Source organism: Caretta caretta, chromosome 9, assembly GCF_965140235.1.
Source record: "Caretta caretta isolate rCarCar2 chromosome 9, rCarCar1.hap1, whole genome shotgun sequence".
Classification (NCBI taxonomy): Eukaryota; Metazoa; Chordata; order Testudines; family Cheloniidae; genus Caretta; species Caretta caretta.
The window spans coordinates 16,372,659-16,387,964 of NC_134214.1; the positions used below are offsets into that span (position 1 = coordinate 16,372,659).

Here is a 15,306-nt window from a genome sequence, read left to right on the forward strand (position 1 = left end):
TAGCGTAAGTAGAGTAGGTGTGTTAGGGGATGAGAGCTCAGGAAGCATTGTTCTAAGTCAGCCATAAAAATGTTGGCATACTGCGGGGCCATGCGGGTACCCATAGCAGTGCCGCTGACCTGAAGGGATACATTGTCCCAAAATGTGAAATAGTTGTGGGTGAGGACAAAGTCACAAAGTTCAGCCACCAGGTTTGCCGTGACATTATCGGTGATACTGTTCCTGACAGCTTGTAGTCCATCTTTGTGTGGAATGTCATTAGAGCTGCATTGGGACTAGAATAACGGTGGGAGATTTCCCCAAAATGCAGCCAAATACCCATCCCCATCCATGTCACTAGTAGTGTATATTTACACTGCAGATGCAGGTGTGGTTGCAGCTCAGGTAGGCATACACAGGCTAGCTTTAATCTAGGTAGCGCTGCTAAAAATAGCCATGAAGATGTGGCAGTGTAAACTGTATAACCCCATCTGGTAGCCCTGGGTATCTACTCCCTTTGCTAACTACGATGAAACTTACTCCAGCAGGTCTCCACTGCTATTTTTAGCTCTTGTAGCTAGATGAAAGCTAGCGTGGGTGTGCCTACCCAAGCTGCATCACACCTAAGACTGCAGTGCAGACCTACCTAATGAGACCAGTGTCTTTAAGGTGAAAGGCCCTTTCAGAGTGACTATGACTCTATTGTACTACACCACGTGATACATTTTTTAAAATTCTTAAATACAGCATGTGCACAATGGCAATGTTAATACAGCCATTATTTTCCCAAAACAGAGCAGCTACATAGGAGCCATTGTAATGCACATGATTTGCCTAATATATTGCAGTACAGAACATCACTTACCTACCCAGCCACTACAGGGCCCTGAGGAACTGTATCTGCAGTGTTGGAGATGTCTGATTAAAAAAATGTGTGTAATTCCTGAAGTGTGTGTGTATTGCCACCTTATTACAGCTATGTGTTTGTTACTACACTGGAACCTATGGAGTTCCCCCAGACCCACAAGGTCCCTGTTATCCAATATTTGCACACTACTGTCCTCTAGTGGTCAATCTGTCTCACTATCCATGGAATTGATGTTTTCGTATAATGTGGATAGAAAATAGGCAGATAACATACAGGTGTGTCTATTGCTTTTGGCTCCTGTTTCTAAGCCTATCCCTCTCTTATAGGTCATGCCCCTAAGAAACTCCTGGTGGATGCAGCATTGTCTAGCATTTTTGTTTTATGCTGCTCTGAGCGGAGTAGCCCAGAACGAATCATAGAATCATAGAATCATAGAATATCAGGGTTGGAAGGGACCCCAGAAGGTCATCTAGTTCAACCCCCCGCTCGAAGCAGGACCAATTCCCAGTTAAATCATCCCAGCCAGGGCTTTGTCAAGCCTGATCTTAAAAACCTCTAAGGAAGGAGATTCTACCACCTCCCTAGGTAACGCATTCCAGTGTTTCACCACCCTCTTAGTGAAAAAGTTTTTCCTAATATCCAATCTAAACCTCCCCCACTGCAACTTGAGACCATTACTCCTCGTTCTGTCATCTGCTACCATTGAGAACAGTCTAGAGCCATCCTCTTTGGAACCCCCTTTCAGGTAGTTGAAAGCAGCTATCAAATCCCCCGTCATTCTTCTCTTCTGCAGACTAAACAATCCCAGCTCCCTCAGCCTCTCCTCATAAGTCATGTGTTCTAGACCCCTAATCATTTTTGTTGCCCTTCGCTGGACTCTCTCCAATTTATCCACATCCTTCTTGTAGTGTGGGGCCCAAAACTGGACACAGTACTCCAGATGAGGCCTCACCAATGTCGAATAGAGGGGAACGATCACGTCCCTCGATCTGCTCGCTATGCCCCTACTTATACATCCCAAAATGCCATTGGCCTTCTTGGCAACAAGGGCACACTGCTGACTCATATCCGGCTTCTCGTCCACTGTCACCCCTAGGTCCTTTTCCGCAGAACTGCTGCCTAGCCATTCGGTCCCTAGTCTGTAGCTGTGCATTGGGTTCTTCCATCCTAAGTGCAGGACCCTGCACTTATCCTTATTGAACCTCATCAGATTTCTTTTGGCCCAATCCTCCAATTTGTCTAGGTCCTTCTGTATCCTATCCCTCCCCTCCAGCATATCTACCACTCCTCCCAGTTTAGTATCATCCACAAATTTGCTGAGAGTGCAATCCACACCATCCTCCAGATCATTTATGAAGATATTGAACAAAACCGGCCCCAGGACCGACCCTTGGGGCACTCCACTTGATACCGGCTGCCAACTAGACATGGAGCCATTGATCACTACCCGTTGAGCCCGACAATCTAGCCAGCTTTCTACCCACCTTATAGTGCATTCATCCAGCCCATACTTCCTTAACTTGCTGACAAGAATACTGTGGGAGACCGTGTCAAAAGCTTTGCTAAAGTCAAGAAACAATACATCCACTGCTTTCCCTTCATCCACAGAACCAGTAATCTCATCATAAAAGGCGATTAGATTAGTCAGGCATGACCTTCCCTTGGTGAATCCATGCTGGCTGTCATGCTGGCTGGCAATCATCTTTCTATTATTTGTTTGCCAGGGTAGCTCAAATATCTTGGGCCTGTATCTCTTCTGGCACAGATGAAAATCAGGATTAAGTCAGTGGAGTTACACTGGAGTAAGACCAGTACAAAGGCAAGGAGAAACAGGTTTTTTGACTCTAAAGCTTATTTAGTCTCAGATTCATGGTTACCTCCCCAGCCAGATCAACTCAAGTTGAGTGAACTCTTCATAACTCTGTACTTGAACAAGTCACTCCCCTCAATTAAGGCATAACCAGATGCTTCAGTTGGTGGTAGCTGGCACTCTTCCCTTGGATTCAGGACTGAACTAGTGCCCCAGCAAAATGTTATATAAGTGGTGATGGTATCTGTAATTTTGAGCGTAAGTATGGCGAGATGCACTTTTCCCCCCAGTAGAAAGACACGTGTACAGTAGATAAAATAGTAAGCAGTGGCACAAGTTGAGAAGGTTGGGAAATGCATTTTGAACAGCGCAGCAGAAACTGAAAGCCAGCCAGCTTTGTATGTGGAGGTGGCTGAACCAGTTAAGCCCATTGCTAATTAATTATTTTACACTTTTTCATTTCTGTCTTGGAGCATGTTGGGCACGTTGTCAGCACATCTCGCCCTTTGCGCGATTGATATTGCAGATGCACTGCATGTATGACCTGAGTGGCGTGTAATTAGAAAACCATATTGATTTTCAGGAAAGAGGTTGCAAACATACAGATCTTCCACATAAAAAGCAGTTTGATCTTCAAATGACTTGATTAAAAGCTTTATTTTTCTTAGTAAACAAGATAACTTGGTGAAAAAAGACCATACAAGGGGTCTGATCCTGCCAGCATAATAGGCAAGCATTACCTTCTCAGTGAGAAGTCCCATTCACTCCAGTAAGACTCCCCTTATGGCTCAGGATCAGGCCCCTCACATGATTCTTATTTATTTATAAAATGCAGCAATTTGGCCCCTACATTTGTTTTCTTTTGCAAGTGGGTGGAAGCCGTGCCCTTGTGTTCGATGAAGCTGCGTGCTGTTTTGTCCTGTGTGCAGCACTGCTCAGGCGAGGCCTGTGGGTGGATGTCTGTCAGCACTAAACTGCCTTTGTCTAACTCTTTTGTTGGTGACCAGTGTGGTTGCAGATGCAGACAGCCTCTGAATTGCAGCTGTTGTCTGCAAAGCATACAGAAGAGATCGTGGTACAGCCAAACCCCATCCCTCTAGCCTTTCAGAGCTCAGAGATCAGCCCTTCTGTGAAATGGCAGTGAGCTGGAAGAGCATTTCTTCTCACACAGAGCTCACCAAGCACCCCATTCATGCCAATACGAGCAACATCCAAGCTGCCATGCAGTTTTGGCTGGGTATGCAACCAAGGACATGTTTGCCTTATTATGGCTCACTGACAAAATACAGCAGCCTGCTCTGTCACACACTTTCTGCCTCCATCCTGTCCTTGTGTTTCTGCCGCACTCTGAAATTTCATGATTTTGGCAGCAATCAGTGTCACTTTTTTAATATTTGTATTTACATGTTCAGGCCCCAGCTACTCTGTCAGTTACACACGTGCACAAGATCTGTTGAAGTCATTGGGAGTCACGCATGCAACTGAGAGGATAACAGAGCCCCGTGTTTTTTGCATAGGACAAACATGGTAGTGGAAAAAGTTCAGACCCAGTTTTGGAGGTCTTTCTGAAAATCCGGCCTTTACATACTCTCACCATGTAAAATGGCTTCTGAAAAGCATGGACAAGAATGTTTTTATTAAGTGACGTAGCGTTTGTAAGAACTTCTGCCTGCTTTTTATTTGCATTTGCAAGTACCTTCATAGTTTACCTGGGTTTTTTGCACCCATAGCAGCAGAGAAGAGAGAAGGAGATGAGGAAGCAGCAGGAAAGAGAGCAGAGGCGGCATTATGAGGAGCAGATGCGCCGAGAGGAAGAGAGGAGGCGCGCAGAGCACGAGCAGGTATTCTGCAGAGGATTCTGGGTGAATCAGTCCCCAACATCGAAGGCTGAATTCTGAGGTCAAAATTGCTTCCCTTTGGGCTTATTGCCTATTGTGATGTTTTAGTTCTTTGCAAACAAATTACAATTCATTTAATAAGTTAAAAGCAAATCTACTTATTACTCTCACATTTGATCACTTTCATTACTAAAGAGTAAATTGCTTAAGTGCTAACCTCGTGTTTATTGCTTTTCACTGTATTAATTCCCTTCTATCTGTGGCCAGCAATTCTGGGGCCACTTAATATACAGTTTCCCACTCCCATGCTCCCTATATAAAGCTTTTGTTTACTACTGTCTCTTGTACTTTACCTTGGTACCCAACAAAACTGGTCCCTCCTCTGCCTGAACTTACCTCTTTATAGCTCTCAGAACACTTGGCTTCTCAGGATAGTAGGGTAAAAAGAGTAGAAAGGAATATATATATAAAGAGTAGAGGTGCTGATTTGTCAGTGCCAGCTTTAGAATGGGGTGTGCTTAACGCTTGTCCCTCATCCCCACTCATGAAAATAAGATGTATATCACAGTCCTGAGGCTGTCCCGTTGAGCAACATTTTGCATAATTCATAGTAGCCATAGAACTTTTTCAACTTTTCTAATAACACTGCAGAACTTACAAAGGTGCTTTACATCTACAAGACACTGTATAAGCACTAAAGACCTGGTCCTGTTCAAGAACCGTGTGTGAAATTCCCATTGACTTCATTGGAACTACCATCTCCTACACTGGAGCATTCCATGAGCAAGGTCTTAAGGGATCTTCCCCTAACTAATTAAGGCTTGCAATGCCACTTCAAGGTTGGGAATACTTGTCTATACTACCAATGTTTTGCCCGTATAATATACCTGGTCTAGTACCTCCATAGTCTGTAATGAAGGTAGTCTTTATTTACTTTGGAGTAACTCAGAACAAAATGTTGCCCTCAAATTATAGCTGTGCCTTTTTACTGTTTTTCAATACAGTAGAATGTAAAGCTTGTGTCATTTCAATAAGCTACAGGCAGGTGAAATTCTCAGTGTTTTCAGTTTAAAATTAATTGTCTTTGCGTTTTTTTGCAGTTGAATCTCTCTGTGTTTGAGCCAGGGCCCCTTAGTATTTCTGCCATTTCTATCCCTCATGCAGCAGCTCCTTCCTCTGTGGAATTACTGGCTCTTTTTCTTTTCTCTCTTTCCACACCCCCCATCCCGATTCCTGCTGCCCATGTCTCCAGGAGTACATCAGGCGACAGTTAGAGGAAGAGCAGAGACAGTTAGAGATCCTGCAGCAGCAGTTACTGCAGGAACAAGCTCTACTTCTGGTAATGGGGAGACCACATCCCTGCTTACCCGCTTTCTGTTTGTAGTGTGCCTGTCTGTGTGCGCCTGTGTGTCCCCATGCCCTCTGAATGGCTAGTATAACGAGTCGGGCTGTGTAGGTAACTTGCATACGATCACCTGCTGCACGGATTTAATTAAACCAATAAGCCTCATAACCACACAATTTTCCAAGACTCCATTCTGCTAAGAATAACATGCTGGGTTTTTTTTTGTTTCATAAATACAAATGGAGCGGCGCTCTGAATTCTTGTATCTTTTTTCCTCAATTCCATGACCTCTCACTGATTCGATATCCTTGCTGTGAGCTCCTTTCTCACTCAGTCTGTCTCTGTGACGTTGGCATGCTTTCGGCTTCATTAGAAGTGCTGGCCCCTTCTCAGCCCCACTGTGGTTATTGCAGAGTAATTTTTAAGGCCGTTAGCAGTGTACTGGAATACAATCAAACTGAAATGTACTTGTACTCTGCATACCCACTCAGCTTTACAGGATTTGATAGCCATATTTCATTTGAAATCTATTAGTTTTACTTTCTTGACAGGAACATTTTATGTTCCCTTCTCATGCTGCTTCCATTTTAGACCATGTTTTTTGTTGCATTATCTCCTGAATTGCCCTTTTTGTTTGTTTGTTTGTTTGTTTAAAGTGAGAATTATATTTATCAGTATTTATGGTTTTCTTTTCAATAAAACAGAGCTCATTATTGGTCTCTGTTTCCACTGGCTTTATTTAGAGAAAGAGGGAACTCATACAAATCCCTCCTTTTTAAAGGTACTTAAGTATTAATGATTATTAATTAAACCTTTAAAAAGCCCCAGTGCTTCAGAGAGAGCCGTTAATTGGCTCTGCAATTCAAGTTCTTGTCACAATCACCCACTCCTATGAGCTGCTGAGTACCAATCAGCTCCCAGTGGCTTCAGTATGAAATGAAGGCACTCAGCACCTCACTAGATGGATCCACTGCAAAACCTGGTGATAAGCAGTTGTAATTTACAAATCTAGCAAGGATCTCAACTTATTCAATGGATTTCTGTTTGGTCAACTCAGTGTGAACCTGATTCTATTCTTTGAACACACAGGCTGTTTAAGGGATTTAGATACCAAGCTCGCATTTGAAATGTGGCTTTAAAATCTCAACCACAGTGATTGAAGTTAATGTACTTAGTACTTATGTAGCCCTCCTTGGACCAAATTTAACCCTGGCATAAGAGGAGGTGAGTGACTATGTTGGCAGCCCTGGAGCTGCATGTACAAGGTCTTGATGGGGACCTTCATTTCCAAACTTCTTTATAATCATGAAAGGCCAGAATCCCATTCCTCCAGTGGGGAATGATTGCTCAGACTAATTGGCCTCGATGGAACTACTTGTGCAAGCAGCTGCTCCCCTGTGTGAGCAAGGGGTCCAAATCTGGCCCTAAGTAATTGATTTCCACAGTGCCCCTGTTAAGAATATTAGCATCCCTAGTTTCCATATGGGAAGCAGAGGCAGAGAGCCTAACTTGCCAAAGTGTGTCAAAGCTGGAATTAAAACTCTCAGGATTTTTTGATTCTGGCTCTTAGACTATGTCTCTCTCCAGGTTTCTTTATGGTTTACTCCTTCACTGGGCCTCCACAGGCTTAAGAACTGATTGGCTTTGTAGGGCTAAGCCATGCTATTTATTTGGGTTTATTTTTCACCAAACTGATAAATATCTGATCGCTCACACGCTAGCCTGACTATATCTATACAGCTTCTCACACCCATGTTACGGTGGTGTTTTCCTTGGGTAGGAGTATAAGCGCAAACAGTTAGAGGAGCAGAGACAAGCGGAGAGGCTGCAGAGGCAACTTCAGCAGGAGCGAGACTACCTGGTCTCCCTGCAGCAACAGCAGCAGCAACGGCAAGACCAGAGGCCAGCAGAGAAGAAGCCACTGTACCATTACAAGGAGGGAATGAATGCAAGTGAGAAGCCAGCTTGGGCCAAGGAGGTAGGAAAGACTGAGTCCATTTGTGCCAGATCCTTGTTTGTCCCCACAAAGTTACCCTTTATAAATGGAGAGCCGGGATGGGATGTAGTTCTGTTTGAAAGTCTTGTTTACTTTGTGGTTCGATTACTGTTGAGGATTCCTGAAACCAGGCTGAGACTAAGAGCGTGATGCTCTCCTCTCTGCTGTCATTATTATTATGGTGAGAGCTGCTGGATGAAAAGTGGTCCAGTGCAATTCAGTTGCTCTGAAGTGGATTCCTGTACACTGTTCACATTCTAGTTGAGTACTGAACTCGAAGCTGCTGGTGATATGCACTGGAAGGGTGTTTCTTCCTGTTGTAGAAATTATATGGTACCAACTGTCCTATATAGCTGTTGTTGTTTTGTGCTTTTCAGGAACACAATCTCTGTTGCTTTTTTTTAATGCAAAAACAGGGAACAGCATCTATTCATGCTTATTTTAAAAGTAAGATGTGAATACTAGATATAATTTTACTGACCAGTATTGAACGAGAGGCAAGCATGCAGTGCAGTCTCTGGATCAGATGCATTCCTTTCCCTTTTCCCCTTCCCCAGAGATATTTTGTTACCCAGAAAGAACACTGTCCATTATTGCTGTTTGTCCTAGAATAGTGTGTTTTAATAGTATAATTTTGTAATTCTACTCCCAGGTACAACAACGATATCTTAATAACTCGCCTGTTCTCCCAGCTAAGCAGACTCACTCATCTGTTGCCAGACACTTGGCACCCGTCATTACTGGCAAAGATGTAACATCACAATCCAACATTAAGCCTTCTTCTAATCTTTCCAAGGCACAACCCTCAACTAAACCAAATCTGCAATACCTACAAGCATTAGATCCTCGGAAAGTGAAGCCATTAGTCTCTGCTAAGCCAAGACAGGTTCCACCAATTATTAAGATTTCTAAACCAAGACCCCAGGTACAGCAACGCACCCAGAAGGGAGAAGAAGCCATCTGGGCACATTCTCAAATTAGACTTGGGCATCAAGAGCGATCGAAAAAGAATGATGGTGTGATATCCCGCAAAGGGTCTCGCTCTCAAGGATGTAGTCCTGTTAGAAAATCAGGATTGGAGGTCACGTGTGTTTCTTCTCTTCATGTTTCAAAAGGAATAAATTCACATTTGCCTAGTAACGGAGTGAAAATGGACTTTAAAGAACATAATGGAGATAGGGGAAGAAAATTTGCTCCCTCACTCATGCCTACGAGTCCCTTATTTCCTTCAAGAAGCACTCCATCATTAAACAATATCGACTTGATGTGTGATAACCTAGACCTAAGCGCTTCTAGCCCAGAACACAATTTAAGAAAAATAAAGACTCAAGCCCTTCATAAGAAGCTCCATGCTTCTGTTGACAGTATTCCGGAACTCCTGCCATCTACAGGGATCCGTCGTACACAAATGCAACAGAAAATAGGAAGAAGCGTGGATCAGCTTCCCCTTCCATCTCTTGGTCTTTCTCCACAATGTTCTCATTGGAATGCAGCCATTTTGGCTCCTTTGTCTTCTCACTCCCGTTCATCTTCTGTGGACTTACTTTCCTTTCCCCTTAATTCCAATCTGATTCAGGCTGCTAAAGTTTTCAGGGGAAATGCTCCAAATAGCATGTCTTCACAGGTAGCCCCAGGATCATTCTCTAATTCTTCCTATTGTTCTCCCAAGCTTTCTCCTCAAGTATGTAATGGAAAAAATTTTTTAAATTTGCCTGTGACCAAGACATTCCTGTCATCGAGCACTCCTGATCTGAGAGACGTAGAACAACTTAACTCTGAGCTACCTCTGGTGGGTGACGTCTTCCCAAACTTCCAGTGGGCTTAGCGCTTCCTTAGCATTGTAAAAATCAGGGCTGTCTATTGGGCTTGTGCTATGGTGGAAATGTGTGGCAGCAAGCAGGAAAATGGGATGAAATTTCATCTTTAACAGCACAGCTTTGAATAAACTGTTCTAAATTCCTAACATGCCTCTGGCATTTTACTATCTTCAGTTCTGTCTATAAAAAGGTCAAGACTTAATACGTTGTCTCTTGGTTGGGATGAGGGAGAACAGTGCTAGATTTGGCCGTCAGTTCCAGTGCAAGGGCCTAATTCTGTCACTCTTACTCATGGTGAGTAGTATCTGATTCCATGAGTCACCCCATTTCTTATTACGTAAGGTATGACCCAGCGTGAGTAAGGGCAGCAGAATTTGGCCCTAAGCCTTTTGCTGAAATACACACTATAGGGAAGGAGTGATATATGGTCAAAATTTCATAGAGTTAATCATTAATTTATCTGTATAATCAGGTAAATTTTCTAATGAAAGGAAAAATATACTATGAAGTAGTTTTGGAATACAATGAACTAGAGTGCACATTTTAGGCCTTCAGAAAATATACACATGTAGATAGCTCAATATCTTTATAAATAATATCAGTATTTACAAAATTTTCATTAGTGCCTCTCAGCATTTTGTATTTAAGGGGTAGGTTGTGCAACCCAAACTCTCTCAGCACTTACCCTAGTACACTTACTTCACAAGGAGTTACTTTTATAGAGTGAGTAACATGACCGTGGGTTGTACAGTCTAGCTGTTAATAGTCTAAACCTTCCATTTTCTGTGGACATAAAAACAACAGATGTTCCCCTCTTAACCATACTTTCAAATCATACAGCACATGTTTTTTGCTATCACATTCCAGTCTCCTTTATTATGGTAGCTGGCCGCTTTGAACCATGGGACATCAGTGCTCACAATTTTTCGCCCTATGTTCATTAGGTTGTGTCCTGACAGACTCCATTTTTGGTTCTCAAGCTAGTCTGTGTTAGTGCTTGTTGCTGTTCTGGCTGCCAGTTTTTGGCCATGCTAGAAATTATACAAATTGCATGGACATATTGCACTGAAGGTTTTCTAGATTGATTAATATCAGCATTGGTAGTGACAATCCTCTGTTTTCTCTGGGATCATTCTTGGGTTAAAATCAGCAGTTTTAATGAGTCCAGAGTCATATCTTCACAGCCAGACATTTACCCACTTTTGATCTTGTTCCCTGCACATTTCTTTCTCAGCTGGGTTTTATTAGAAGCAGTGTGATAACTGCTTTTAGCTATGGGCGGAAGATCTTTCCAAATGCCATATTGTTCACTCCTTGTTGTTTATATTATTTATAAAGAACGATGGGTATAAAATATTAATAAAAAACAGAAAATGAAATTTCTGCAGTAAGTATATTCATCTAAAGAGATACAATTCAGATGGGAGAGGGAGTGAATGTTCAAGGATATATGCTTCACAAAATGGTGGTTCTCTGTAGGAATTTATACAGTGTCCAAAATATTTTATGTGCAGGGTCTGAGTAGTACCTACCCAAAATTATAATTATTTTACCCCCGTATATCCTTTTCATGTGTAAAATTAATATTTCAGCTAGAAAAGCCCCCAAAAGGCCCAGGGTCAGCAGGATTCATATCTCCCCACGCCTACCAGGTTCTGTGGCAAAAGGGTAGGTTTGAGATTCAAACTGGAGCCTTGAGGTAGCAGTACATAGAATTGCTGTGTCAGTGGATCATTCTTGGTGGTTTGGGAGGGTGTGATTCCTGTATTTAATGCTGTACATTCTTGGCATCAAGCTTCTGGGGAATTTTTTCATGATATTGGCTGGCACATGAAAATTCTCCCCACATCATGGCCTCCCTGCTAGTCTTTCATACTTTCTTGAGGGGGCAAATTCTGGTCCCCACTGTCCTCTCCCCCCATCCTATTCATCACCTCCCCCAACAACCATCGGTCTCCTCAGCTTGGGAACTAGAATGTAACGCCTCTATCCCAGCCCTGACTAAAGCATAGTCTGGGTTCTTCCTTCCTACAGCCTCACAGGAAACCTTCATCCAATAGTCCTCCAATGCCCCACCCCCACCGCCCACACACACACCAATTCTACTCTCTACACATGTAATCTCTACGCATGCCCATTCTACTCCCCTTTCCTCTGGCACTGACTTCACTTGACTTCACTTGCTGTGTTAGCTTGAAGCATCACTCGAGTATTGCCCTTAACCCAACTCCCATCCACACCCACAGATCTCTGTGGAATTAAATTGGGCCTCAAACTCAAACTAGCTGGCCTGTCAGGGGGATGGTCTAGAGCCTGAGTGCTGCTGAGGAGTAAGCTAATAATGCAGTGGAGATGCAGCTACTCTGTGCTGCTAATCCAGTCACCCTGTGAAGCTCAAGTGTGATTTCACCTCGCCAGCATAGCTGCCGCCTCTCATTGCAAGTAGATTAATTAAGTCAACGGGAGAGCTCTCTCCCATCAGCTTAGAATGGCTATAGTAGAGAACTTACAGTGACACAGCTGCATTGGGGCAGCTGCGCCACTGTAAGCTCTCTCTTGTGGCCATGGCCACAGCCTTAGCTTGCCTAGCTAACAGAGGAGTGTGGGGCAGAGGGAAAGGTGGCCACTTGCTGGATCTTGGATTGGGAGGACTCAGTTGAATGTCTTCCAAGGGACCCCAGATTTCCTGGAACTGGCCTCGAAGTGACCTTTTGCATGTGTTTAATGCTTCTCCTGCGATGCACAGTTTTCACCTCAGCTGTATCTATGAATGCCACGCTTTGCCATTCAAATTAGATTAATATTTCACCTCTTCCCTCAGCCCACTTTGCTTTTGTTGTCCTTTTTTTCACTGAAATACTGTATCAAACTATTAATCACTTTCCACATGATGCCTCTCTCCGATTATCTTGCCTATGGGATGTGGAAGTGGCCAGGGGTTCTTTTGCAATAGAGGTGAAGCTTGCATTATCTAAGAAGCAGCCGGTGAATTGAGCTGATATTGGATCCTTGCAGAGTTGGCACTTGGGAGCACTTTCATTTTTACTCTGTGTAATGATATAATCAGTAGGATTACTGAGGAGATGAACTGGGGAGGCCTCAGTGTATCTTCTCCTGTTATGCTGTTGACATACAGTGTATGGAAAGGAGATGTTGGTAGTCAGAGAAAGGAGCATCCCTCTCTCCCAGTCCATACTGTCAGGAATCATGGTCCACAACACAGCCAGTCTGGAAGCATGGCCTGCAGCAGAGCTGGTCTCTGGGCAACCTAATGAGAGCGCTGGCCTGTAGTAGGCTGCATGATTGGTTGGAAGAGTCAACAGACTGGGTCTTTAGCCCAGCAGCAGTCCAGCAGCTGCTCAAAACATTGACCCGTGATTGCAATAGCTCCTGTGTCTGCTTGTTCCCAGCATTCCTCCTGCCCTACTTCTGCATTGGCCCCAGCTTTGCCTTGCTCCAGGTAACCTGGTCTTGACCCTCAGATTCCTGAGTTTGGCATCTGGCGTCTGACTTCAGTTCTGACTCTTGGCTCCAATTCCTTACTTGTGACTTCAGCTCTGGCACCTGGCCTCTGACTCCTGTTCTAACCACTGGGCACACCACCCAAGTCCTAGTCTCTGACAATCTGAGCAGTCTCAACACAAATAATAAGAGAACTATAGCTGATATAGTGAGCCTGGATTCTTCAAAGGCCAGTGTCTCTCTCATGGAGATAATGGGAGCCCTCATACCTTGCAGGCCCAGGATGCCAGGCCTACAAGTTTACATCAAGGATTATATAAGGTCCCGCAATTTCTATGCCCATACCCAATAACCCACAAGCAAGACCCTTAGGTCTCCTCCAGCTTCTGCCCATGCCTCCACAGCCTTGGTCTACTGTATCAATGGATTTCATTGTGGAACTGCCATGCTTCCAGGGGCACTCCGTAATCCAGGTTGTTGCCGACCTCTTAACAAAAATGGCGCACTTCATCCCACACTTTACTGTTCTTACTGCACAGGAGACAGCTTGGCTCTTCTTGGGAAATGTATTTAGCTACTGCTAGGCATTTTATCAGACTGGGGTCCCCAGTTCATCTCCCAGTTCTGGCAGGAATTGAGCTCATCCACCTATTAACTGCAGACTAAAGGGCAAGCAGAGAGTCATCAAATCCTGGAGCAGTATCTCTGCTCCTTTCTGAGTTTCCACCAGGATGACTGGCTTCCTCTGCTGTGCTATGCCGAATTCACATATAACAATGCAATCCACACCTCGACCCCACACAGCCCATTATTTGCAAACGATGGCTTTCACGCCTGCTTACACCGAGACTTAGCCATGAGCCGCCCAGAATTGGCTGCTGTTGATTTAGTTTCCCATCTACACCGGGTGCATTGGGAGCTGAAGGAACACTTGCAATCCACCAAAGAAGCACTATAAACCCTATGCAGATTAAGACTGTCAGCCTGTTTCTAATCTGGCCATAGGGGACAAGGCGTGGCTGTCTTCCCAGAAGCTGCCTGACTAGTTGGAAGAGTCAGCAGACCAACTCTTAAGCCCAGCAGCAGTTCTTTGGTTGCTCGAAGCATTCTCCCACAGCTCCAACAGCTCCTGTGCTTGCTTGTTCCAGCTCTGCTCCTGCCTTGCCTCACTCCAAGGAACCTGGTCCTGACCCTCGGCTCTGATTTCTGGCTTGGGCTCTGGCCTCTGACTCCAGCTCTGACTTTGGGCTCCTGCTCCTGGCTGTTGACACATGCTCTAACCACTAACCCTGATTCCTGTTCTGCCCATTGAGAACAACCACCTACGTCCTGGTCTCTGACACATACCTCCCCATTACATTACTCTGCCACCTATTCCTCCACATTCGCTGTGAAATATTCTGTAATCAGCTGCATATTCTCGTTTGCCACTCTGTCAATGAGCTCCAGAAGTTGGCTGGGGGACTCCAGTTTCATCAGCCTTGGCTGCTGTAGTTAGTGCCTGAGCTTGAATAATAGGCAGATTTACTGGAACTCCTTTGAGGCAGATTGAAATGAGGCTGTCACTGACTGGACTGTATCCTAGTATTTATGCAGATACATCCTTGTCCAAAAGAAATGCTGTTTCTCTCTCAGCTATCCCTTCTGTCCTTGTATACGCAGCTAAGTCTTCTCTGCTGGAGCTTATAAACTGACGTCAAAACTGCCACTGAAAGTGTATGCAGGAGGGGAAAGTGTAGTTGTTCTGCTTGGACCTCTAGATATGCTAGCTGGTCATTCATGATCTAAAAAATTCTTCACAGGCCTACATTCTTAGGAGAAAAACCGTGTCCTTTAGAAAGTCTACTTCCTAATTTTGGGTTTGCCATATTAGTCTCTCTAAGACCCCAACTTCAGAGTGAATGGTTCATTTGTATCAACTTAAAGGCTCCTGGAAGAATTTTATGATCCATTTCTTACTTGAAGAAGAGTTAATTATTATTCCTTTCACATATACATGTACATTTTTTTTATTTTAGAAGCTGATTTCCAACACAAGCTTATGCACACACTAATTTGCTCTTTGTACAGTCTGATTTCAATAACACATGCATTGCATTTATACCTGGATTGGCTGAAACAATTGTATTTCCATCTGGATGAGCTGAAAGCAACTGGATTTTTTTTCATTTCTGGATTAGCAACACACCTG

At 43.9% G+C, this 15,306-nt stretch overlaps 1 protein-coding gene across 9 annotated transcripts in view; it reads left to right on the forward strand.

Annotated features, from left to right (window-relative positions):
* TNIK (TRAF2 and NCK interacting kinase) overlaps positions 1–15,306 on the forward strand; it is a 302,646-nt gene that overhangs the window by 229,781 nt on the left and 57,559 nt on the right. For 5 of the 9 annotated variants that reach the window (XM_075132116.1, XM_075132115.1, XM_048863376.2 and 2 more), the window contains exons 13-15: positions 4,388–4,498; positions 5,748–5,834; positions 7,621–7,818. In XM_075132116.1, coding sequence (XP_074988217.1) covers positions 4,388–4,498; positions 5,748–5,834; positions 7,621–7,818 — 396 coding nt within the window. The remainder of the gene's footprint in view (positions 1–4,387; positions 4,499–5,747; positions 5,835–7,620; positions 7,819–15,306) is intronic. The other 4 variants (XM_048863378.2, XM_048863379.2, XM_075132113.1 and 1 more) reach the window with 3 other exon arrangements.